The 26,631-nt window shown below is 42.3% G+C and overlaps 1 protein-coding gene across 2 annotated transcripts in view; it reads right to left on the bottom strand.

Moving 5' to 3' along the window:
* cdh4 (cadherin 4, type 1, R-cadherin (retinal)) overlaps window positions 1-26,631 on the bottom strand; it is a 208,581-nt gene that overhangs the window by 17,180 nt on the left and 164,770 nt on the right. For both annotated transcript variants that reach the window (XM_005746424.1, XM_005746425.1), the window contains exons 7-9: window positions 22,785-22,929; window positions 11,747-11,919; window positions 4,041-4,178 (exon numbers count right to left, since the gene is read on the bottom strand). In XM_005746424.1, the coding sequence (XP_005746481.1) occupies window positions 4,041-4,178; window positions 11,747-11,919; window positions 22,785-22,929 (456 nt within the window). The remainder of the gene's footprint in view (window positions 1-4,040; window positions 4,179-11,746; window positions 11,920-22,784; window positions 22,930-26,631) is intronic.

Here is a 26,631-nt window from a genome sequence, read left to right as displayed (position 1 = left end):
GCATACTTTTTTTCTTTAATTCATATTTTCTTTTAAATGTTGTGTACTATACAAACATTTAATGTGGTAGTACACACATAGTGAAAATGCAAAAACCTGACATTTTAAAGTTACAATGTGTAAAATTGTCAGTAGATTGCAGATTGCATAATCCTAGCTACGTGCTACAGGGAAAATGTGTTTTAGGCAGCCAAGAGAGATCATAAACATTAAAATAGTTAGACTATAACCTACAATGGCTGTGGCCACCCAGCGTGTGTCTGCTACTGCTTGGAAGGCTCTCATTCAACCATTTACCACAGCTATCAGTGCTCAGTGAGAAGCCTCCACGTCTGTTTCCTCTGGAAGAAGCTAGAAAACTTAAAAATAAAGCAGGTATGATCCTTCATATCTTAAGTTTGAAGGTGCAGGCACGAATTTTAACGTCCCTCCACGGTATGTGAGCATCTACAAGTTCTCTTGTCCTCTATGTTTGGCGTACTACTATGTGGCTGGTCTCTACTCACTTCCATAAACACTATTAGTTAGAAGAGAGATATCCTTGCCAGTGACTATATTCAAATATGTGGGGGAACGTGGTGGCTTCCACAGATGACAAAGCTGCTACTGCAGTATTTAGTTTTAATAAATCAATTTTAAGTTTGTGAGAATGCATCAATTTATTGGAAAATACAATTACACACTGTTCTATGTCTATTTATGAGTAAAGTATCCTGTTTTCAATTAAATAACCTAAAAATTATTGACTGTACATTTAACTTGCAAAGCTAGAGCAAAACAATACTAAAGAGCTCTTTGTGTCCCTGATGGTGCACTGAAAACAGTTCCAAATACTGATAAGACATGGTATAGTACACATATTACATGACTTAAGACAAAACCCTGGCAGCTATGATCTCGCAAGTACAGATTTATGCTAAAAAAGGTAAAATAAGGGAGCTTTTAGAAATAAACTACTCAGAAAGTGAAGATGTGATGCTACACGTGCTGCAGTCAGTACAGTAGGTAGGCTATGGACTCAGAGCCACTCTGCTTAACAGTTTGTGTGGCAAAACACCCATTTTAAATTGTCCTAAACATACTTAAAAAATGTTCTGTAAAATTCACACTTCTCCTAATTATTGTTGAGTCAGTGCTTGATCGTGACTTCACGAGGGTGTACACTTGATTAAATTGTTTGATTAGACCTACTGTGGCAATAGCATTGTCTTTTAGTTCATCACATATTGCCAAACATAGCAGTGACATTACACATTCAGGCACATGTGGTGAAATGAATAAAACATTTTGGTGTTTTTTTTTGTTTTGTTTTTTTTTCCAAATTAGATGCAGTATATCGGCTTGGTTTACACCCCCGCAAGCAATTTCACTTAATTAACGTGCTTATGTTTTCTCTATGCCTCCTGCAGAGAGCAATGAATTCTTCTCGGGTCTGTCATAGACAAATAATTACTGAAGCGCTCTAAGTCATGTTGGGAAGCAAAACAAGTAGTAGAGACTGACAATGCAGTGGAAATGGCATCTGTTGGAAAACAACTTCTCTGCTGTGGCTGTTAATGTGTTAATGTGCTGCGCTGATACATTACAGCACTAGAAACACACGCCAAACTATGGTGAGCTCAAGCTTTACTGACAAGCTCAGACATATTGTTGCAGTTGTGCAGGAGTGTTGTAGGCAAACTGTGTGTGGATGTTGAGGTGAGAGTCAGGGTTGGGAAACTTTCTAAACGTCAGATCACATCCTCGCTTCAGCAAACTAAAACAAATTCTGGCTCTTTGTAGCCTTTAAATAGTCCAGTCCCTGCTGAGGAAAAACAACATATATCACAGTTTGTATGGGTTAAAAATGTATATACATGGGCTTGCAGTTTTGTGGTAAAGGAGCCAGAACCGCAGACGGGGAGGAGGGGGACGTAGACCCATTATGTGTAGCGCGGCAGCCTCGTTCATTGAGCTCTACCTCTGACAGCTGGGGAGCTCTTATCAGAGCATGCGGCTGGAACTGTACTGGCACGCACGCTGACGACGGCCCCGCTGAGGAGACTGGGATCACAGTGTGTGACACTGACACACTGTTTGCTCTGCCTTTGAGCTTTGCTGAAAACAGCATCTGTCTCTCTTTGGAATCATAGAAATCCAAATGTTTACATAAAGCGCAGCCATGGCCCTGTAGGTCTATCAGACTGTGGTCAGCGTTTGATCCTGTTCCAGTCGTACAGTCATTCGAACTCTTAAAACTAAGCAAATGTACAACTAACAACACAAGCACTTGTTCTAGAAAAGTGGGCCCGCTGTAGCGTGTCTTCCTGTCAGGCCAGTGTGGCGGTGTAAGGGATTGGGGGTGGATGCCTGCAGATAAATTCCAACTACACGAGGCAATGTGAGCAGGAAAAGAAAACTGATCTCATTCAGCTCCTTTTCCTGCCTCTCTTTAATCTCCTGTCACTCTCCTGTATTCTGCACCAATTTCTCCTCATAGATCTGTCCTCATCTCAAAGTGTTGTACACGGTCGCATTCCCCTCCTTTTTTTTATGCTTCGGTAGCGCTAACATTTTACGAGAGCTAACGCTGCACTGTGTGGTTGTTGACACTGACCAGACAGTGTGTTTTCAAAACAAAAACGTTTGAACGTACGTTTTCACTTACAGGCTTAACAAACAGCATGTCTATAGAACAGCTGGTTAGCATGGCAACTAAATATATAGCTATTAAAATGTCAGATGAGGGTCGAAAGGCAAAGGATGACACCTTTTGACCCAAAGGTTAGTGTAGAAACTACATGATATGCAGATAGGGTAGATTAAATTGTTCATATGATGTTCGAGTGAAGTAAGTCAATAATATAGCAATGTTAAATCTCTCGCCATTGCATGTGATTTCATCTCAACAGCTTTGGATCGCGGTTTGAGGAAGGCATCTATCTCAGTCAAGTCGAGCAGCCGCCTTGGGTGGTTGTTACATTTACAAAAGTCTAACTTGTAATTTGAACAAAATAATTTCATGTTTCTGTGGTGAAGGTAACTAAATCATGTAGGATTTGTATGAACTTAATTTGTTCTTGTTGAGATGACATGATACAATCTAGTAAGAGTGGTTAGTTGCTGGACTCATGAAATTCACAAGATCACATGAGGTTTCAAACTGCAGGAAAAATCACTGGAGTTATAAGAGGCAGACAACATACACCACACATATGCTATCGCTATTTATTGTGGTTTATCATAGCTTTCCTACCAATCCTGGATTGGTGGTGTGGTGGTTAGTGCTGTTGCCTCACAGCAAGAAGGTCCTGGGTTCAAATCTGCAATCTGGCTAGTTTGCACTGGGTTCTCTCTGGGTATTCTGGTTTCCTCCCACAGTTAAAAATCATGCAGTTATTAGAGTTAGGTTGATTGGTGATTCCAAATTGCCCATGAATGTGAATGCAAATGGTTGTTTGTCTCTATGTAATAGACTGGTGAGCTGTCCAGGGCGTACCCTGCCTCTTAAATCTATCACTTCAGGGTTATGCCCCAGCCCCCCTGCAACTTGGATAAAGATAGGCGGATGGCAGTTGTTGTAAATCCATTTCATTTTTATGTTAACCAGACTCTAGACTTTGTTGAACATTATGTAATATGAAGATAACATGTAGTATTTAAGTGACCAAGTAGTATTGGGGTAAAAGCTATTGACTAGTTTTGGAATAAAATGACGAAATCGTGAACGATTAAAATATTCCAAGAGTTTAACTTACTTCATCTAAACATGTTTCAATCACGTTTAATCAACACAAAATGCACAGGTTTACTGAATATGAATAAGTTGTGTTGATTTAACTAAGTTGTGTTGATTTAACTAAGTTGTTTAAGTTTCTGCCAAAGCAAAACAGTTGTGTGCAACCGATGTCCATTAATGAATTAAGTAAATCCAACACGGTCTTTTTTTCAGTGTATTCTGCATGAAAACAATAGGACGGAAATAGAATGATATTAAGGCTCATACAACCCCATACAGCAGGCTAGTACAGCTTCAGTCTGCGAGCGCAGACAAGACTCACCGTCCTCACTGTCAGTTCAGGCGGGTTGTCGTTGATGTCTGTAATAGAGATGAGGGCGGTGGCTGTGTTGGAGAGTCCAAAATTCAGGTTGCCCTCCATGTCAGTGGCCTGGACAATAATGGTGTACTGAGAGACTTTCTGTAAAAACAAGCAGGAAAAGACAAACGATAGTCATCAAATCCTTGTACAAACAGAAAGTATTTCTCCATCTCACACTGACACTGGAATGAAAGCCCTCTCAGCTCTTGTACATGCCTGCCCAACTATTTATTTTTATTTTTTTATTTACAGTAGTTGGTCAGCTGTAAACATTTATTCATTTACTGCTGACCAACTACTGGAACAACTGAGTAGCTGGAGTCTGCTCAAAGACTTTACCTGCTCGATACCAGATAGCGAGTAGCACACATGCACAAACAAAACACACAAAGTTGCAGAAAGGGAGCAATGCGTTGTTAAAAGGCCCATCCATTACTGACTAAAAGTCTTGGCTTTCTGCTGAGAGAATGGAGTTGGATCATCACTCATTTTAATGGTGGTGCTGCCACTTTAAGATGCACCACGGTGCTTTGGATAATACCAGAAGGTGAATGGGCCTTATTTCGTGCGAGCGGGTGTCACCCTAGAGTGCACTGCGGTAAAGACTGCTACAGTACAGTGCAATGACCAGGAAAACGAAAAGAAAACACGAAGCTTTCTTTAGATACAAAAAAAACCCCGCAGAGAGAATACATCCACACTGCAGCGACACTGTCCATGGTGCTGAAAGTTCAGACTGTCCCTAGACTCAGCACTGGAAAGAGGTCTCTGTGTGAGTGTGATTCCACCCTGACAGCATATAAGCCTCTCTGCGTTGTGGCTTTGCAGTCTCTTTCCCTTTTTATGAATCCACTTGGCTCAGGCCTCCATTGTGGGAGGAATGAACGTCAAGGACAGGGCACTGTTCGTTTCACAGGGCCTGCTGTGTTGCTGAAGATCCAGAATGAGTTCTACCAGTGCTCTAATGTTCATTTGTTGCTATGCTACCTTTACAATATGTGCTGAGGAAACAAGTTCTAGCAATTTGATGGCCAGTGGCACTTATGACAGACTCTTTGAGGGAACAAGAACAAACCGAGCCAGAGGCCGTGTAGCTATAGATAATGCAGTTACAGATTTCTGCTTAGAAAGCAGTTTCTTTACTTTTTAATTTCTTTGACTCATGTCCTCCCCACCCCGGTTTATTGTGTGTTCTTTGTTAATGCACACTCCCTGCTTCTTTTGATCTCCTCCTATCTTTTTTTGCTATCTTAGCTTGGTGTATTTTTTTCTGTCCCTGCATCTCTGCCAGAATCTCACACTATATCTCTACATTGCCTTCTCTCCCTCCCACTCTTTCTTTTTTCAATAGTGAAGGATGCAGTTGATTTTTAGATCAAAGCATTCAGACCCGTTAAAACAGCCAGCTGGAGTCATTTAGCATCTCTCCAAGTCATTATGAAGTGCACAGACATGTTAATCTGCACCAAACCAAGCCTATTAATGAAAACTCAATACTGGCTGCCCTTTATTAGACTCATAATGAAATATCAATACCATCTCCCCTCATACAGAGCTTCAGTAAATAGAGCATCCAATGAATGTGTCTCTCTGCAGACTCATTTAGATCCGGTCACATACATCAGTCTAGAAATAGCACCAGATGGCTGCAGGAAGCTAATAGGCTTAAGCTTTGATGGACGGTTCTTTCTTGGTCAGGTGAAGAAAAAAAAAGCCTGGACCTGAGCCAGCAGGTGGAGCTCTCAGACAGTAGCGGATGATGCTGATGCACTCTATCCTGCAGGGTTATATCACTCATCTGAGAGTAGCTGTGAGTTTATGGCCCTGCTAGCGCGCACATCCTCATCTGTCCACATCCGCTAACGTTCCAGTGAGTGGGAACAGGTGGGACACTCAGACACTTACACGCTGGGCGTACACACACACACACACACACACACATACACATGTAGGCACGCGCACACAGCCAAGCGTTTTCTGCTGTCCAAAAGTGGCTACCCAAAAAAAACAGTAAAAGGCTCTCTAATGAGTCCTATGGAAGCACTGAACAGAAAATCTCTCTATTAGATTAGAGTCCAACAGTGGCAGGAAGTACAGCTTGACCAGCAGCAACAGTCCAGACTTCCTTGCTGTTCTCGAGTGTCACTGACTTAATCTGCAAAAGCTTAAAACCATCAGAGGTCACCTGCACACAGAGCTCCGCCAACAACAACAACACTCAATCCCTTTTTTCACAGGGACCAAATTAGGTAAGTTTACTATATCGGAGCTTGAGGAAAGCAATGGCTTCAGGCTATCAATGTTAGCTACTCAACATGTCAAGCCAGGCAGCCATCAGGACAAGTGGAAAAAGCTGGCGGCTCTTAGGAGGCAAATGGTCCAGTGGGGCAATCTTAGCAAGAACAAAGTCGAGGAAAATCCTGGTCAGAACTGGGAAGGCAAGTGGAGAGGAGTGCTCCTCTAGCAACACACACGCAGTAGCGAACTGTCCCTGATCTGAGCGTGCAGTTTCACTCAGACATGATGTGAAGGCACACTTAAAGAGGGTAAAGAGACCGCAACCAGATGAGTAAAGGACTTGCTTTTGTAAATGCGTCGTTTGCAGATTGTGTTCTGGCTTACCGGGCTCCCAGTGGCCAGGGTCATTAGCTTGTCACTTACAATCTGTCTCAAATGGCCCAGTACACGCCTAAAACTGCGAAAAACAGCTTCTGTCGTCCTTTGACTACTCTCTCCCAGCGACCACCTCAGCAACCCCCTCAGTGTCACTGAACCCCATTACAGTTTCCACTCAGTCCAGCTGACATCAATTAAATTTACACAATTTGATTTGATGCTGTTCGATTCCATTTCATTAGATTTTAGTTGGGTTCAGTTCAATTTGCTCCAGTTCACTTCTCTTACACCGATGCCGCTGAAAATCAGAGAAATCTATAGTTACAAGTAGACGTGCGGAAACTCACAGTCCACACAGCTACTCTCCATTTTTACATTTTTCCCCTGTTAGTACCAAAAAACATGCATCTTATTCTCTCTTCCTCACTCACATGGAGGTCCCTCGGGTTGGTGTAAGGACAGGAACGGCTCAACACTGGTTTGAAGACACAAGCCAGCTGAGACTCACTGTCAGCAGCACACAGTGCAACACTGACTCAGGTACATGTTGGTACATGTGGGATATAATCTCTAAAGCTACTTGATTAGATATGCCTCCACATTTACGCAATCAGCGCAAATGCTCTGAGTCACAAATATAACAATCTGCCAGACTAAAACAGAGATACTGAGCAAGAGGTTCCGTGAGTTGGGTTGCACAGGAAATCAGTTAAACAAACAGGAACATGATGCACGTGCTATTGCAAAATTTTTGGCTCCAACATGTTATAAACATATAAAAACAGTTTGGTGGAAATGTCATATTTACGGCTCTTTTTAATCTTATTTCCATGCTTATATCTTGTGTTTTGATTATTTATACTGTTTAGGTTTGTCTCTAATCACCTCTTTGTGCAAACAGGGCAGCTTGACGTAGGTGCGTTTGTGTGCTGAGAGAGTGCTTGTTTAGCTGAACAAAGCTGTGTGTCAACATCAAGGCTCGTAGCCGAATGTGAGAATTCAGTGCAAACTTTGCAAAATCGGATCTGCATATCACTTTCAGTTCGCCTTAGGTGTTTAGCTACACACTTATACCTGTGATCGGCACAGGCAGCGATGCACCCCCAGTGAAAATATCAGTGAGGAGCACGCCATACATGCAACTCAAATTTACCTTCAAGAGAAGGAAAAAGAAAAAGTCATCAAAATCCTCGGGACACATCATCTAGGAAGCATCAACGTCTGTAGTGTGCAAATCCATCTGACGGAGCTTGAGATATTTCATTACATGAGAGAAAACTGAGCTGCTGGCAATGCCAGAGAAAATGTCAGGGGATCACCAAAGTCAGTTATCCCAGGAGACAATGGATATTAAAAAGACTTCACAACAATCCATCTAGCAGTTGTCAAGATATCTCAGTCTGGACCTAAATGGCGTCCTAACAGGCAGTCTGAAAAAGAGAGCAACACTTCCCAGTTTGTACTGGGCAAACACCTTTCATCTGAGTCTAGTCTTTCGGATATTGAGACTGTTTATTGATTCAACAAGAACGGATGTGAGAATATTTGGTTCTTCAATAAATCAGGAAAATCTACGGCCGGGAAATACAGAAACATTGTGGTGTGCAGGATATTGTTGACATCAACTAAACGTATTATTTAGTACAGGTTTAGCTAAAGATATTATGCACAGACTTTAAGATGTGAGGCCTTTGGGCTTTTCCTCTCTCAAATCATACTTTCATGGGGCAATTATTGGAATTCCTTATAATGTGCTAATATGCGCTGGGATGCTTCTCAGTCTCTCTAGTCCTCTTCTACCAATTGCAGCATTATATGGAAACAGAGAAACTGCATTTCTATTTCTCTCAAACGCCTTTTCTGTCTGCTTACAACCTGACTTTTTGGGGTAATGTGAGCTATATTGTACAGATGTGTAGGCCAGTGAGATTTAGAGATTTATCTCTAATAAAATTACCAAGACACGACAAGTCCTGACAGAAGACTAGAGAAGCAAAGAATTGACAAATGTGGCCCAGTTCAGCACCGTGTTGCTCCACATAATAAAGCAGATAGTGAGCGGACCTGTTCTTGATTGAATGTTGACTACAAACTGTCAACATCTCCCTACAGGCGTCAATACTTTTCATTCAGCATCCAGCTCACAATCCTCCGATGGCTTCACTTTCTGGAGCTCCAGAGCAAGAAGGTGAATTAACATAACTCAGCAACTCAGAGGCGATAAAGCTGCGGGACTATATCGGATGCCAGTTCTCAGCCTACATCCCCAGTTGGGCTTTGCAGATCCTAATGGAGCCAGGCTGTGGGCACTCATGTCCTTGAGGCAGTCCAGGCGATGTCCTAATCGACGTTGAGACGGTCCAATGTTGAGCTGGCATCTGGCAACTCAGCACCATGCCACACCAGACTGTTCCAACCCAGGGCTCATGGGAGACTGAGACAGCCTGGGGTAATGAAAGGAAACAGCTACGCCTGCCAGAGGAACTGAAGCCACAGGGAGAGGGCGCAAAGGGAGAGTGTCCGTGCCAGCTGTGGCACTCTGAAATGGCCCACTCTGCTACCTGCTGCATCTGAGCTGCACTTCATTAGAAGACTGTTTCTTCATTCATATTTTTTTTAGAACAGCATGCATGTACGAAACTGCAAGTGCCTTAAACCCAGTGGACGATGACATAAAAACATTTGTGCTTACTGTATTTATATTTAGCTCATGAGCCTGTGGGCAGGAGTGTGTGGAGGGTTAAGGGTTGTTGTGAGTGAGGCAGAATAATTGGTGTACAGCGGTGTCAGAGGCAGGTGATACCGAGCTAACCTCCCGTTCTCCTCAACACGAGCCGCCGCTTCACCTTTTAATTAGCACATGAATATCCTAATTAGATGCCAGAACCAGGGAAGAAGATTAGTTAAAGCGCGAGAAATGAGAATGAGAAATGGGCGGGGATATGCGCTGCGCAAACTGTTTATTCACTGTCAATACAAGTAGTATGAATGCCCATGACTCTGCATAACATCAGGTGCCTATACCACACTGGTTGCTCAGACCCCCCCCGTGCAACACCTGGGATCTCATTCTTCTGCTTTCGCTGCTCCTCCTTACTCGGTATGAGCGGCATTGCCTATTTACGACACGGGTGTATGCGCGCGTGTGCCCATGTGTCTGTGCTTGTTTGTGTTGATGACCTTGACAGCAGGTGGGTGAACTCCCAGGTGTGTCCTAGTTTTTTGTGGGAGGATCACAGGCAGGTGGGACTGTGCCTGGCTTGATGTGTCCAGATTAATGAGCTTTCCCTCACTCACATCAGCTGCTACTGCCGCAGCCTGGGCCAAGCTGGAAACAGGGACACAGACCTGGCCCGCATTCACTAGACTCATTTATATTGTCCCACAAATGTGCCACGCTATCATGCCATGCCAGCTCCATATAAAAATTGGATAAGGAAGAAGCATTGATGTATTGTCTCTTCTGTTATCAAAACCTGCTTCTGTTCTTGATATTTTAACCATAATTATTCTCTAAATACGCTTGCTGTACTGCTGGTAAAATCCTGTTTTTCATTCTCAATGTATTGGCTGGCCAGGTTTAGCGCTGAGCGGGACCGGTGGGATTTCTCAGAATATAAACATTATGAGACACACTCAGTGGTGCTTTTATGCCGGCAATAAAATCAGCCAACTAAGTTATGGGGATGAGATTATCCCCCATAATGAAGGCATATGAATTTGAATGTTTTTGCCGATTTTTAGCACCGGTATAGGGGATAGGTTTGAGCATTTGTGTTTGAGACAGTGTCTGCAACACGAAACGCCTGATAAAACGTGGCTGCCCATAGTAACCCGGTGTTGGGAAAAACAAAAGTTCACCCCCGGTGACCTTTCTCATTAGCAGGATAAGATGGAGGATAGCGCTGTGGTTTCGGTGGTGTGTGGGTTGGCAAAGTACCACAGCGAGCAACAGACACGGCAACAGCGGATGAGGCAAACGAAGGCAATGAAAAGAACACTCGTGCGACCTCGTCAGCAGAGAGGTGCTGGATTTACGCGCCCATTATGCCTGCCCTGCTCTGCGTGCTGAGATACTTGCCGGTCATTTTTATTTACACACAATAAGCAGACACGCAAATGAATCAAAATTAATGAGGTAATTTTGTGCTCGGTTTGACATTTGTGAAAGGGGGAATGCGGCTGACTTGTTTTTGTTTTTTTTAAAGGCTTTGTTATAATCTGCGATTAAAAATTAAATTTTGGGAATTTGCAGGTGGATTTATTTATTCGGGTCTTTATACATTTGTTTGTTTCAGAAAAAAAAGCATAGTATGCATATAGAAGTCAAGGAAGCTCATTGTAAAAGTTAAGCAACTGTTAAACAACTAGTAAAGTCTAGTATGAACTTGTGCAAATCTGGATTAAACAATTGGCAAAATGGGATAACGTAGGTCTCGCCTAGGCCTGCATTAAACAACAAAGCTGCTTACCTTGCTATGTGGACTGAGTCTAGATCACACACTAAATGCCATTAAAAGTTGGGGATGGGATTATACTGCCTTACAAAAATGCACACAGACAGGAGGGGATGGTTGCCTTTCTTATTGCGCTATTTTTTAATGTGCTGCAATGTGCTGGAGGAAGCACACACAGTCGGTGCCCTTGTAATATAATGGCTGCCTGCCACAGCAAAGTGGAGGGCAAAAGGACATCCGCACAGAGCACTGTGTACACACTCTGATGATAAACTTTACATTACATGCACCCCAGTGGGCACCTCGTGTGCTCGCGAATGCTGAATCTTTATTACGTTGCTGTAATAAGTAGTGATAGTCTAATTTCGAGGCCCATCACTGTTCTGGGACTGTTTTTGATGAACACACAGAAAATTAGGTAGAAAAACAGATAAAGTAACAACATTTTATTCTTTAGTAGTATATAAGAATGTGACTAAACATGGATAACATAACCGAACCTTCATAATTGTTTTATTGCGTGGACACAAATGAGATGCAGAGTGAATCCTCGATGTAAGTAACGGGAGCACAGAACGCACAGCTTACACTGACCTCTCTGTCCAGGCCGGCTGCCACCGTAACAATGTCTCCAGTCTCACTGTTGATGGTGAACATGTTGGGGATGGGGCTGTGGGGGCTCTGGGAGAGGATGCGGTAGCGCACCATGCCGTTCGCTGTGGTGGAGTCGTCCGAGTCTGTGGCGGTAACCTGCATCACAGACGAGCCTGCGGAGAGAAAGATTCAAAACTGTAGCGGATATACGCGTTATGCTGGCTTGACTAGAAGAGGTCAGGCTGGGAAAAGAAAAAGAAAAAGTAAGCAGGCATACATTAAAATAAAATTTTTTAAAAAGGGCTTTTCAAGTGCCTTTGTTTGTTAAAGATTTTTTCTGAAGTATCAAAGAGAAGGAAGTCGGGCGTGTGAAGACTCAGAAGACACAAAAACTTGAAACAAGTCAATCAAGACTTTCCAAATTGCTGTGGCGTACCGTTCTTTGGCAAACATCTTTTAGAGTCAGAGCTATTACAGAGCACAGCACAAACACACAAACAAAACCTGTTAAATAAGCTCCCATTTTAAAGCTGCGCTGTTTGGTGGTCTATATATTTCAAACTAGCGGGGCAAAGTTTCCACCTCTGCAGAGTCCATTTAGTAATGAGCACCGGGTCTTCTGCTACTTCCACCATCCATTATTTCAGCCTTCGGCAGCACTGTCGCTGCCCTTAATGCTTCGATACACTCTCCCTATTTGTCTTAGAATCACAGATAAACACTGCCATTTAAGCCAGACAGCACAGAGGTAGAGAGGCAGAGGGAGTGCTCACGAGGATGTGTGCAGGAAGGGTGTGTATGAGCCCACAGTTCCTTCCAGGCACATGTATGCATTAGTATGCATGTGCGTGTTTGTGTCCTCTCAGCATGTTTCAGGGTGAGAGGCCCTGTGTCCCTGCATCTTCCCCGAGCAGAATTATTGATTTGCACGAGTTTGTCAGCTGGGCTCACAAATGTGACCAGGCAATTAGGAGCACTTGGTGCTGGAAAGAGGAGAGATCACCTCGCCTCCCTCTCAGGGTTCTGTGAAAATGTCACTTTCCATCAGGCAGCCATTTACAGGCTGCTGCTGCTGCCGTTGCTGCTGCCGCTGAGAGAGAAAAAAAAGGCTGTCAGCTTGCAGGAGGAGAAAAGCAGAGAGAAGAGATGGCTGAAACACAAACATGCTTAAATGAGAAGAGCGTGTAAGTAGTGGAAAACACAAAGCGAGGAGGACAAGGACAAAGGAGCTGAAGCGTTAAAAGAAATGAAGGAAGAGCGGTGATGCGTTTGGCGTGATGCACGCGGCCTAATTTATTGACTTAATATTCATTTAGATTCTTTTAAAAACATGCCACTGCTTTCATGTGAGGGGGATCAAAAAAGTAGCTTAGCGACTAATCTTACCTCAGTGGGTTTGGTGGTGGGTGGTCGGTGCCGTGCTGAGCAGGCACTTAATCACAAATGTTCAACTGTCATATCAAAAGTGAATCAAACTGGTCACGTGTCACGTATGTTCTAAAGCAGAAGTAGAAACACCAAGCTTGACTTGGACTCTTTCCAAAGCATAAATTTAAATGTTTCAGCTGAAGCTGGGAAGCCGCCGGATCGGTGGCAGATTCAGCGGTCCCCTGTGGGTCTGAGCCGTTACAGGTGTCTCCATTCCTGTAATTGGGTCTAGATGGCACCATCATTCCTGTGACACCGTGCATGGACGGGATAATTGTAGCCTCGATTTCTATTTCAAACTTCATTAATTTTCAAAGCAGGATTTGTCACGTCGAACAGCAAGGAAAAGAAGAGAGGCCGCAGAAAGACAGGAAAGAGGAAACAATGAGCGATATTCCACCGAGGGGCATCGGTATATAATCAGCCTCTGAAGCCTTCCACACAAGAACAGGACCAGAGAAATCACATGTTCACACATGAAGCTTTCATTCAGTCATATGATGACTGCTGGCTTTCAGAACCAAAAAAGGAAAGGCTATGGCTGAAACTCTGAGCCTGCTTAATTCCGATTTAATTTGAACACTAATACCAAATCCTAATTGCCTTCCTGCTAAAATCGTTGGACCTGAAAATTTGGTAGCAGGCGCATATATTGTTGGCCATTCCAATCACGTGACCAGAGATCACTGGTGAGGTCTATCTGCTGCCTAAACATTAATCAGTCCGAGTCAACAGCCGACTTCCAATTAGAGAGAAGACGGAGTTTAAAAAAAAAAGAAAAGAAAAAGGGAAAAGGAGGATAGAGATGGACAGAAATAGCAGGACTGGCGAGGTGCACACAAAGACAGGCAGGAAAGGTGGAAACTGCAGGGCATAAAGCGAAATAAAAGGGGAGCATAGTGGTGAGAGAGTTTGTAAAGACGACTAAAAGAAAAAAATAAAGGGGAAGTCGGGGAGCGAGAGGGCAGGGGATGGACGATACAAGAGGATAATAATTCTAATCAGTGGAGGGAAGATAGAGGTTTCGTTTCAGCAGCAAAGAGTGGCTGCTGTACAGTACAGTACAGTACGGGCAGTGCAGGCAGAGAGCCAGAAGGAGAAATAGAGGTTGAGAGGTAAGGAAGGTAAGAGAGAAGCCTTAAGCCTGGTGAATCTTGGCGGGAGTGATGAGCAGGGCTGGGAGTTTTCACACAAGAGCCTCTAATGGTGTCCACAACACTTTGAGGAGACGGGGAATTCAGTCCAACCATTTGAACCATTCAAAAATATTTTCTTTGTCACAGCACATCATCCGTGTCTGCTGATCTATTCCTGTCGACTTTCATCCAGGACCACAAAGGCAGAAGCCTGTGCTCATGTGAAGGACAGGCAGCAAAGGCTGCTCATTATGCAGGCGAGCAAGAGAATAGCAAAGTGGAGGGAAGTTATTTCAGGCGTCCAGGGATCCAGCTGCAAAAACAGTCAGATTCATTCGCTGAATGCACACTGGTGAGATGTCAGTAAGAGTACTTTCAAAGCTTGGATAGCTCCAAAAGTGTCCTGGCTGAATCATGTGTACTAATAACGGCTGCATTAGCTGGCTCTCAAGAGGAGCACCACACTGATTTTACACATGGAGATCAGTTAACCTGTCATTGTGAGAACTACTTAACCCACAAAAAGAGTTGTATATTTTTTTTTCTCTCTAGCAGAGCAAGATGATATCATCGGGTTTATATAAACTGGTACTGTGAGAAAGCTGGGTGTTTAAAACACAGGTGGGTAAAAGTGGGAGCTGTGGGATCCTGTTCCATCCTGCTCTGCTGTTTAAGGTTTGGTTTTTCTTGCTTTTAGGTGCTAATTATTATTTTCTAATTGTTTACACCTGCCATCTCCTCCTGTCACCACGTTTCCTGCTGGTGCTGTCACCTCCGCTGTTAGTCCCTCCTGTGTCACTCTCCTCTCACACTCTACCAGAGCTTTAAGAAATTATGTCCTGTCATCATCTCCCTCACCATCAGGGATCGTGCAAGTCTTTAAATGCTGCACAAGGAATCAGGGAGCGAGACCGCGAGCCAAGATGAGGTCCTGCAAAAGAAAGCGAGGACACTACTTTTGTGGAAATCTTACATCAATGCCACACACCTCCACATGAGGCCAGAGACTGTATTTATATATTGCTTTCACTTTTTTCTTACTTTGTAGTGTTGCGTACAAGGATACACAGATCACAGCTCAAAGCTATTGTGCGTGTGACAAATCTTACACAGGCACAGTTTATCCTTACGTAACAACAATGCAATTAGGAAGTTGAAAGAAATTATTACTTATCCACACATTAATTTGTTACATTACTATTGATAATAAGTCACAGTTATTCAACTTAATATCTAATGAGTAAAGAATTATTGCATTTTGTAGAGAGCTCTGTGGTTACTTGTACCAGTCACTGTGACAGGTGATCCGGCTGTGCAGCATGACATTAATAAGCGATGTCATTTAAGATCAGCAGTATGGAAACAAAGAATTTCTCATCTGGCAGCGTTATTGCTTCTCTTTGCATCTCCTTCTTGCACCTCTCTCTCATCCTTGCTGGGATTAGCTAAAACGCGAGGAAGAGATGCAAGTGAGTAAAGAGAGGAGATGTGTTAGCGTACTGAAAAGGGCCCTTTACGTTCCCCTCGCTCGGTGCCAGTCTCAGTACCTTTGTGTCAAGTGTTTCAGCCTTGTGTTCTCCAGGAGGTAATTTGACCTAGTTACTAGTGGTTTTTTTTGACTCTGCCTTTTCCCATTGTGTGCGTCTGTGTGTGTGTTTTTACATACCTTCCTGCCAGATATCTGGACTGATTTGTATGTACTGAGCCTCTGCTTCAAGTTAAAATGTTTCGATTCGATCGGGCTTGTGTTACAGTTCTTGGCACGAGTGTAAGAGAGCCAGCACTTTCTCAGCTTGATCCATTCTGGTTAAAGGTCAAGTGGTCTTTGACAAAGCGTTATAAGAGCTGCTGCTCACACGTCATTAATCTTTACAAACTGCAATACATTTCATTACAAGTCAAAATAAACAAAGCCGTAATTTAAAAACTGAAAGCACCTCTTGTGACTCTGAAGGCTTTTTATTCACTGCAAACACACATAAGAGATGGTTTATGGGTAACAGATTGCAGATGCATGCACGCCCTGAATGTCAGAGAGCTGTGCGGTCGATTAAATTACAGCGGAGATTTTGACTTGAAAGAGAAAAGACCAACAATATGTTTAAGAATCTGCTTTAGGCTCAGGAGCATCACACTATTTGAAGCCAGCGGCCATCCCACCTGGTTGGAAAACATAACGTATCAGAGAAGCAGCCGAAAGCTGACGGCTGCAATATTACAAAAGAACACCAAGGAAATTTGAGGTTTTAGGAGAATGTTTATTACTCTGGCTGAGAGGCTGAAACATGTTTCTTGTGTTAAAGTACAAAATGACTTTAGAAGAATTTTTTTTTACCCATAGCTAGCTTCTGAAGTTAAAATTGAATCTCTACTACACATTCCTGCCCTGTAAGAACAAACTGGTAAAACAAATAAAATGCTATGTGACACAAACTCCTTTTTTTTAAGGCGGAAGTGCTAACCGCAGGACCTCTGTGTCAATAAAAATTCACGTGACCCTGATATATTCTCTGGAGTGGCACTGTAAACTTCCGCCTGTGGCCAGTAGGGACCACAGTGTGATACACACCCCAAAATTGACTGAAACACCACTGAGCCCCAGCACTTCTATTTACCTCCATCACCACATCTCCCTGCTCCTATGCCAGTTCCTAATCATCCCCCACCCAGATACAGAGATTTAAGAGGGAAGTTCTCTTAAATCTCATTGGGGGGGGAATCCAGCCCCCCCCATCCCCTCCCTCACGGGAGGGTAAATCGACTGTGAGAGAAGGCACTCTGCTGCTGGTTTTTGATGTTCCTCTCTCATTTCAGTAGTCCTTTTTGAGAAAGAGGGTCCATAAAAGGGAACAACTTGCTGTCAGAGTCAGGGAGACGGGGGAGGGACGCAGAAGGACAGAACATCACAGGGCAGATGTTCTGAGTATGCCGCAGCCTCAGAACACAAGAGCTTTCTGAAGAAGTCACGCCATCATGACAAATCTTTATCTGAGCCCACTTAACACGATGTAAGGACTGTCTCATGCTGCAGTCTCAGAGATTTTCTGGAGTGTAAGGCCATTCTAGTGTCCTTTTTTGATGACACTGGCGTTTGATATGTATGTTGTTGTTTTTTCAATATGCATGTCAGCCTGAGCTTATAGGCATTTAGCCACAGGAGGCTTGCAGGGATTTCTTTTATTGTATTCTGCATGAGGAGTAGCAGGTTCACCAAGCTTTACTCGATGCCTTTATATTCAGACTCAGCTCTATTCATTCCTTGCTGACATAAGCTGAATATGGAGCACTGCATGAGTAGACTTGATTACCTGCAAAAAATTAATTCCAATACTCACAGGTTTGTTGGGGCTGAGCAAGGTCCTGGTGACAGAAAGTGTCAGTTGTGTGGATTTCAGAGCTGATCCTGCCTGGTTGTGCGATCAGATCTCTACCTAACAGTAACATCTGGTGACGGCGATAAGGGCGGTTCCCTGTAGGACTTCCTCTTTGATGGCTTTCGCACAGTGCTAGCTATGAGGGTGTGTTGTAATGCTTCAGAGAACCTCTGATAGCTGCATCTGTCGATGCTGAAAGTGATACACCCGGCGCTTGATGCATTCAGGTGAATTTTTTGCATTTTAGGGGTGGAGTTACAAAACCATTTGAACTGCCTCATACATTTTCTATTGTGCATACTGAAGACGAAAGGCACACTTATAGACGGTTTAACCTAAGCTGTTTAAAGAATTTACGCTGAAAACCCAACTGTTATGAGGCCAAAGCATTGAAAGACTCAGCTGTGGAGACATCTGTCATTATGGTGATACAAACTAACTCTCCTTCAGAGCATCAACATGAGAGAAAATATGCCTGCAGGTTCTTAAATTACAGACAAACTTCAGCTTGACTCTGGACACAAAGTTGAGTGTGCTGTCAAGTTTTAACCCTGTAATGCCAAGTGTATCATATTTGATACATAGTTACCAACCTCTACATCATCACTGTACGATATTTTTTAACCATAACCACCTCATATCTTTTTAATTTGTTTAAGATAAGCCAATTTTCTGGCATTTATTTCATAGTTCAGGCTTTTTAGTCTTAACCTGTCACATAAAAACTTACATCATTTCTTTTTGGTGTGGCAATATTGTTTTGAAATATGAGCATAGCTTTTCTGCACTTGTGGAAAAATGTGTTGGAATTCTTTTAATGCTTTTTAAATGTGCTGTGTGCACTGGGAGACTGAGATCGAGGCATACTGAGAGATACTGTGTACAGCAGCACTGCTGCCCAGAGTAGCACCTGTCAGCTGCTGTGTTGTGACAGGCTTCACTCCACCTGTTGCCAGCATGGAAAGATAGTGTGTCACTCTTGGGCAACACCTGAGAGATTTCACGGTCTTTTTTTTAGTTAATCACTGAAAATGTCAGTTTATGTAAAAGTGCATCTCCTCATGATATAATCCACCGGCAAGCAAGAAGAAGTGCCACAAATAATGAAGACAGGTCAAACAGGTGGGACGAGGTGAGAAAATGAAAAAAGGGAAAAATCCAGCGCAAATACACTATTGCTAAACTCACAGCACCTTCTATTTGTATTGGAGATTTAAGTTCTTTTATCAAATGTATGTATTTTAATTTGTTGCCTTCGATTTAGTGATTTAAAGTATTAGTGATTCCAGTGGGTACAAAAAAAATCCCCAAAAAGATTTGAGTCAAACTCAGGATACATATTTCAAAAGCACTTGACTGCACATTCAACTGTCTGCCAGGTTCGCTAATTAGAAATAGTGGGTATAAAAACTAACTTCAGCAAAGCTCTGCAGCACTTAACTGGAATCCTAGACTGGATCTATTAATAGGCTGTAAAAGATTTAACTGGCTGAGGATGTATTAAACGCTTAAATGGGCCAGAAAAGTATAAAAGTATGTCTCGAACCTCTGCTGAAGATAAATCGTTGTTTTCTTCGACTAAACATGCAATTAGACCAACACGCGGTCTATTTTTCTAATTAAAATTCATCAAATTTCAGACGAATGACTGTACAAAAGAAAACAAAAAGGGGCCGTGCTCCTCCACGTGAAATATGACTGTTTTTTAAACAACAAACACACAGCCCATCTTGTCACCTAACAGTGTGTGCTCCGCAAACAAGTGTTACTTGGCAGTGATTGCTTAATGAAGGGCAGAGCAATTATATTGTACAGAGTGTAACGTTTTTGTTGTTAATTGGTATCACAGATTTTGCCCGGCTTAATGCAATATTGAATTCAAACACTTTTTGTCATTGCAGTCTTTCATTTGAAACTACACAGAGAGAATCAGAGTGAAAAACAAAGAAAGTAGCTTTTGGAATGTCTGGTTACCCTCGCTAATTAGGAGCTCTGTATATAGACCCACGCTCCACTGAGGAGTAACCAGCGTTCACGTGCACGTGCACACACACACACAGTCCAACACATACACATGCGCAACATGCGTTCCTATATTGTTTACAAATCCCCCTGAGATTAAACTTGCAGCAGAACAATATCTGAACGCTGTGAAGACAAACACGGGTCCTCAGGGTCTGATTGTTAAAACAGGAGTTCTTCCAGTCGAGACATTGTGCATTCTGCTCTTGTCTCTGGCTTCGCACTGACCGCAACTCTGTTCCCTGATTCTGAGAGAAGCTCTACATCTCTCCATGCTCTGCAGAATCTGATAATGATGCATCCAGCCAAGATGCTGTAACATAAATATCTCGCCGACGTGCCCTTGTCTAAACCAACGAGAAAAAGCCAAGAGTCACGGTGAAACATTGATCTTATAAGCTAATGTAAAAAGGGCCCATAAACAACAAATTTTTTTGCAAGTCTCAGTAATAATTAATGTAAATATGGCTACCGCACAGCTTCCAATGAACTGCTACATTAGTTATCTTGAGAAGAGCACAGTATGATGACAAAAAGGGCCGTGGAGTCATGATTTTCCATGCAGTGATTGAGATTGCTGTATTAAGTGGGTATTAAGTAATTACAGACTTGTGTTCGCAGGTATTTTATAGCCCCTACAGCACCTATACCCCTCACCCAGCCCCAGTCACCAAGTCAAACAATAAGAATTTGTGAAGCTGCCCCATACTTTGACAAATTAGGGTTATTAGTTATACAGTTATTAGCGCTACAGGTAGTTGTTGTATTTGTTATACTGTGTCTGAAGGCCTGAAGGCAGCCTTTTCAGATCAGCACATTAACTAGATTAGTTCAGTGAAATAAAGCTGTTGACTTAAAACTAAGCTCCTAACTACTTAACCAGAGTTCAGTCGAGTTCCCAGACTCTCCCCCTAAAAACAGATTGTATGTATAACACATTGGTATTAGGGGTGCACAGTTATGATATGATGGTATGCAAGAAAAAGATGCTAGTAGCTGGTGATGTTAGACAGGAGCATCGCTTGAATGCTCCGTATGACAGGAGCAGTAAACAGTGGATGGAAATCACTGACGTGGTTGCAGGTAAAGGAGGGCTTTAAGCAGCTGGTTAAAAAACTCGACCTGAAATTCAACATCTCAAGCAAAAAACACTCTATGTCCACTTTTCAGTTTCAGTTTTATTATGTGACAATTTTATTGTGCTGAGACGTAACGACGTGAAGTTACTTTAGTTATTGTTATTGTTCACGTGTTCAGCAGTTATGTTATAGTTTTGCTTAAATTTTCCAGGGAATGCACAACCTTGGCTATTTTTGTGCTTGCATTTGACTTATGCTGCGTCATTGCTATTGCACTATAATGCTGCTGATGGTACTTTGCAGTAATGCACTCATACTGTGTATTAGGTAGTCTGTCATCAAAGCTGCAGTCTTGAAATGTTCAGTATTTCACAAATATCATTACTGTGAATTTTTGAGAAATATGATGATATCATTTTTTAGGTTATATCGCCCACCTCTACCATCCAGCTACTGTTTGCGCTGCAGTACTCTAGCTAAACTTGGATTGCTTCCTGGAAGTGCAGGTCTGACCATTTGTGCCATTGACTGGATCGTCTCCAATGTGTCAGGCAGTGACTCCGGAAATTGTATTTCATCTTTAGGAAAAGGATGAAGCTGGAGGGAGCCGCATCATGTAAGCAGGGTAGGTGAATTCTGAAGGTGAAGACTTTGGAGGTGAAGGCAGGATATTTAAATCTTGTTTTCTGTTTTTGTAACAGAAACATTTTGCACTCACACCTTGCACTGTTGAAGCAGACAAATAAAACCTTTTCTTTTTTTCATTTTCTCTAATCACAACTGTGAGTGTAATAACACGTAAGTCTAAATGCAGAGCCGAGTACGCTACTCTTTTTGTCATGTTTTCTAACATTGAGCTGTTCGTATTGTTGGGGAGATGTTAGTTGACACTGATTTGATTCTTAATATCTCTAAGGAGTATTTTCTTATGATTTCTAAACAGATTTACCAACATGATGATGACATATATTTCTTGTAAGTCGCTGAACTCAAAACTATGTACATTATATCTGTGTATTCTGGGCTCTGGGGAGGCCAATCCATGTTGTGTGTTTTTCTATCCAGGTATGCTTTTACTGCATTGGCAGTATGTTTGAGATAATTTTCATGATGAAAATTGAAGCTATTGCCAATCAAATGCTTTCCAGGTGGTATTGCATGGATGCTAAAAATATGACTGTACTTTTCTGTGTTCATAAATCCATCAATTTGGACAAGATCTCCATTGTAATGAATAAATCTTCTTTTTTTTGGTACTGGTACTGGTTTTATATTGTTGTATTTATCCGTGACACCTTAAAGGCTGGTCCGTAAAAATATTGTCGGACATAAACCACTCCGTGGTGCAAAAAAGATGGGGGCCGCTGGTGTAAGGTGTTTTTTTTAGGACTTGACCTTCAGATACTGTTCATCTGACAGTTTTTAGGCCTGACACTTCTTCGTTTGTCCTCCACTTGCCCAGTTTCCTCAAATCATTTACAGACACGCCATTACCAGTTCAGAGTATCCCAGGTTATTAGCTATTACCTCTTTGGGAAATACTTTGCAAAACTAATATTTCATGTTAAACTGTGCTGTCTTTGGCATACCTAAATCTATCCTTTCATATATTTAACTAAAGAAAATGGGACAAATTAAGCTAAAATGCCTGAAGGTAACAATTTAAAATTGGTTCTTTGCTGAGTCGCTAGACATGTGTATAGACAGCACAGGTTCATTCCTTGAGTTAGGTGACTTTTCATGCTAGAAAACTGTATATGGCAGTTTAAAATGACCTAATAAACAAACAAACAAGCAGAAAAATCCAGTGAAAATGGTCAGGTACAAGGACTGTCTAAAGAAAAAATGTGACCTTCAAAAAGTCTGGAGAACTAATGCTTAAAAAATGAGTTGCTCAAGACTGCAGACAACTTTTTGTACGTTATGGCTGAATAATCTACATTTTCACATTAGACTGTATTAGATTCATGATCTCATCACAAGTAGAAATATTTGGTACCTGGTTTGGATCCTTCTGCCACAGAGCCGTTATACACCTGGTTTTGAAACTCGGGTCTGTTGTCATTCATGTCGATCACATAGATGTACAGGTCGATCGGGTTCTCCACCTGGTTCCCGTTCATGTCCACAGCATGTGCACGCAGCTATAAAAAGGCCCAAGTGAAAGAAAAAAATGATATCATTAGCATTCAGTACAGCATTTAAGGATGTATGAATATTCCATATATAGCTCAACTAAGTCTGATAACGAGGCATCGGATTGATGCATAAGACACTCTGCAAAGATTCTGCAGAAAGGAAAAACCTCAGTACCAACAGCTTCCTCGACTTTGTTAATTGGCATCTTCATATAATCTGCAAATATTCTTTTTCATGTCTGCCAACAGGGCATGAGTATCCTGTTGGTACCTTGGCACGGACCACAACAGCACAGACAGGGGCAAAGCAGTGAAATGTTCCAAACACACAAACAACACCTATTTTGTTGTTAGCACAGCCAGAGGCCTGAAAAATATCAGAGAGGTGTTGCTGCTCAAGCTGTGGTTTCTTTTTGTTCAGGGAGAATGTTTGTCTCAGTTTGTTCTGACAAAGCCATCCATTTGGATGGATGTCTCTGTCTGATGAGCTGTTCCTTGACAATTCACAGTGTGAGAAGAGAGAAAGAGAGAGGAGAGAGGGAAAGAAAGAAGGGGCGGGAAAAAACGGCGAATGAGATGGGACGAAGAGAAGAGAAGAGTGAATGAGTCCTGTGGAAGCAAATGAGAGATGAAAATACAAAGAGGCAGTGCGGAGGTGTGGGGGCTTGAACAGGCAAGACTGACAAAAGCAATCATCATCTGCAGTGGAATGTCTTAATCTCCACCACTGCTCTTACACACCCTCTTCTCCCCACCAGTCCCCTCTAATGATATCTAATATAACGCAAAGCTTTGTAATAGCCCTGGAACCAAACTGGCACTGTTCACCATGACTTACATTACTCTCATTCAATTGCATACACATTCGTATCCTCTGCAGAAATGTTAATCAATCACAGCTTGGCTTGTTAAATGGAGAAGGGCTCTCATTCTGGCTAAAACAGACACGCTGGCAGCAAAATATTTTGTCTGCACACAGTCGAGGAGGGTCTTCCTGTCAGCCTATTTACAGGAAACCGTGATGCATTGTGGGGCGACATGAAAGATTGAATGGCGGCACCTGCCTTTGCCAAAACACCACCGATCATGTCGGCTTTTGTGCCTGTCTGTCAAGGATTCATCGAACCCTAGCCGAACTGCTTGAGCATTCCAAACACCAATTCAGACACATGTTTACACACATTAACACGGACGCCGACGAGCAGGAAGATTACACACTGGGGAGGCGTGCACAGCCAATCAAAAGAGCCCTCTTTAGCCACTTAATGATCCTCAAGATGCTAGTTTTCCATTGGCTGAAGCACAGCAAACAAACATGGAGAGGAGACCCAACAAACAAACAAGCCCAATCTGTTTTCTCAGCTGTGAACACTGCACAGTGTGAAAGTGTGACTGTGGTATGTGTGGCTGCCTCAACTGCAACGGTGTGTATGTGCGACCGCTGTGTATTTTTGTCTTTGTGTCACACTGTGTTTTCGTTTGTGTGTGTTCTGTCCTTTCTGCTTGCAGATTTGTGCGTGTGTATATTCCTGCACATTTTCTTTTATTTCTATATGTGTCAGCGTTTATATATTCACATTTCTGCATGTGTCTTCCTGCGTATGTTCTCGGGAGTCTGTTTATGTGTCTCTGCGTTTGTGTGCTCAGTGGCGGGGTTGGAAATGTGATCACAGGGCCTGGATGAGTGTGCCTTGTGCAAACTGCAAATGTATGTGTGGAAAGCAACATCAGTATTCTGCAGCGTGAGCTTTAGGATGACTGGACCAACCACAGAGGAGAAATACAGTTTGTACTTTGCACCATTGGTTCCATTAGCCAATGTATAGCTATACTAGCATGGTGATTCAAGTGGAGTGTTTATTTTTTCTGCTAAGATTCTGAGGCCAAGGTTACCTTGTAGCTTTAAGAATCGTGTTACCAGCAGCCTGTCACAAAATCACATAATTTCTTCTCTTTAGTTCCTACACTATATGTACTCTATGTACAATATATGTATGTATACATGAGTAAATAAACTGTATATACTCACTGAGAATAGTGCTACATTTTAGCTAGCAACAGTCCGCCATGATAAAGACTCATGTAGTGATTAATGACTTCTGGCCAATGCTCATGTTGAGAGTTAATTAGTAATTAACTTTGCAACACTCATGCCTCAGTCCAATGTATGAGGCGTGAGCGTTGCAAGGAAAAACTTAGATCTTCATCTCATAACATGTAAAATTAATATTGTGAAGCGCTATTCTTATCTCGCCAAAAGAAATAACCAGTAGGCTGTTCAGAGGTGATTTATTTTCAAGTCATCTAAACCAAATCCATTGCATTAACTTAAAATTAAGAAGCGCTCACTTAATTAGGCATGGAATATTAAGCTCATGAGTTATCCTTTACAGATGTGTCATACATAACCTCACATGAACATGAAGATCAAGACATTGTTGGAGTTTTTTCTGTCTCACGTGCTGCATGGAACAGCAGATAGTGTAGATGAAATATTCAGTTTGGATTTGGTCAGCTTGCTGCATGAGTGGCTCTTACAGGAAGCAGGGCACAGAGCAGCTACCTAATTGCTGTATATTTAGCGGGCAGTTACCTGTGCTAGTTCCATAATGTTGCTATGCCCATGTTGGCAAACTCTACACAGACACTCTGCATTAGGGAGCTGGCAAAGAGTGTTTAATGTTCGCTTGACTGTGTTGGATCTTCGCGTGCTCACATGACACGTAGTTAGATAAGCATTTACACTATTTTAATTATACCTCGTTCACAATAACACTTATAACTTATGATTTCAGTTGTAGTTTAGCTTAGACTTACTTTTTGGAGGCCATGGGTTTAAGACAACCTAGCTTAGAAGATAAAGTCTAATGAATCTGAATATCTTTTGATTTTTTAAAGTCGAGTTCCAGCAGTTGGTCAAAGTTTAAACTTAGTTACTGAGACATCATAACATGCTTTAGAAGGAATGGCATAAAAAACGTGGCCAGCTCGTTGATTTAACTCCAAATGCTTGCAAAACTAATTACATTACCATTAGTGTCGATTTTTAAAGCCATTTAGTACACATTAACATCATGGCGTCACAACATAAACATGTTAGTATTGCCATTTCAAGCCTCACAGCGCTGTTATTGTAGCTGAATGCAATATCAATATAAATACAGTAATAAGCATAATGGTTCCAGAAAATTACTTGTATTTGAGGCCAGTTGAAAAAATGCTGTATACCAGCTGTCCATGACCGGATCTTTTAGATTATAACCCTTCCTGTATGCTTCAGTGCATGCATTCATGCAACAAAAGATGGAAAAAGAAAAAAAGCACATTTGGGGTTTTTTTTCTTCTTCTTGCAATTCTCCTTGTGCCCTGCTTCATCACAGTAGGTCTGTATTACAAAACTGAAGCTCAGGCTAACACCCACTCTCCTCACCTCACAGATCACTTCCCCCTGGTGCTAGTCTGTCAAAAACAGCAGCCTTGTCTCTCTTTTCTCTTGAACCCAAAACTAACAAGCAAAGTTTGGCCTATGAGGGCACACAGTAGTGCTGGGAACTTCCTATCAAGTTAAAAGGAGGAAAGTCATGGACTAAATTTCCCGTGGGTCGATCACTAGCTACATTCTCCTGCAGTAAATCATACATCACATCACAAGCAGCATGGGTCCACGGTGTCTAAATAGGAGGTTCATTCAACTTGAAGTGCTCTCAA

The sequence above is a fragment of the Pundamilia nyererei genome, unplaced genomic scaffold, assembly GCF_000239375.1.
Source record: "Pundamilia nyererei isolate P.nyererei 1_Seehausen unplaced genomic scaffold, PunNye1.0 scaffold00178, whole genome shotgun sequence".
Classification (NCBI taxonomy): Eukaryota; Metazoa; Chordata; class Actinopteri; order Cichliformes; family Cichlidae; genus Pundamilia; species Pundamilia nyererei.
This window is presented reverse-complemented; position numbering and strand designations above follow the sequence as displayed.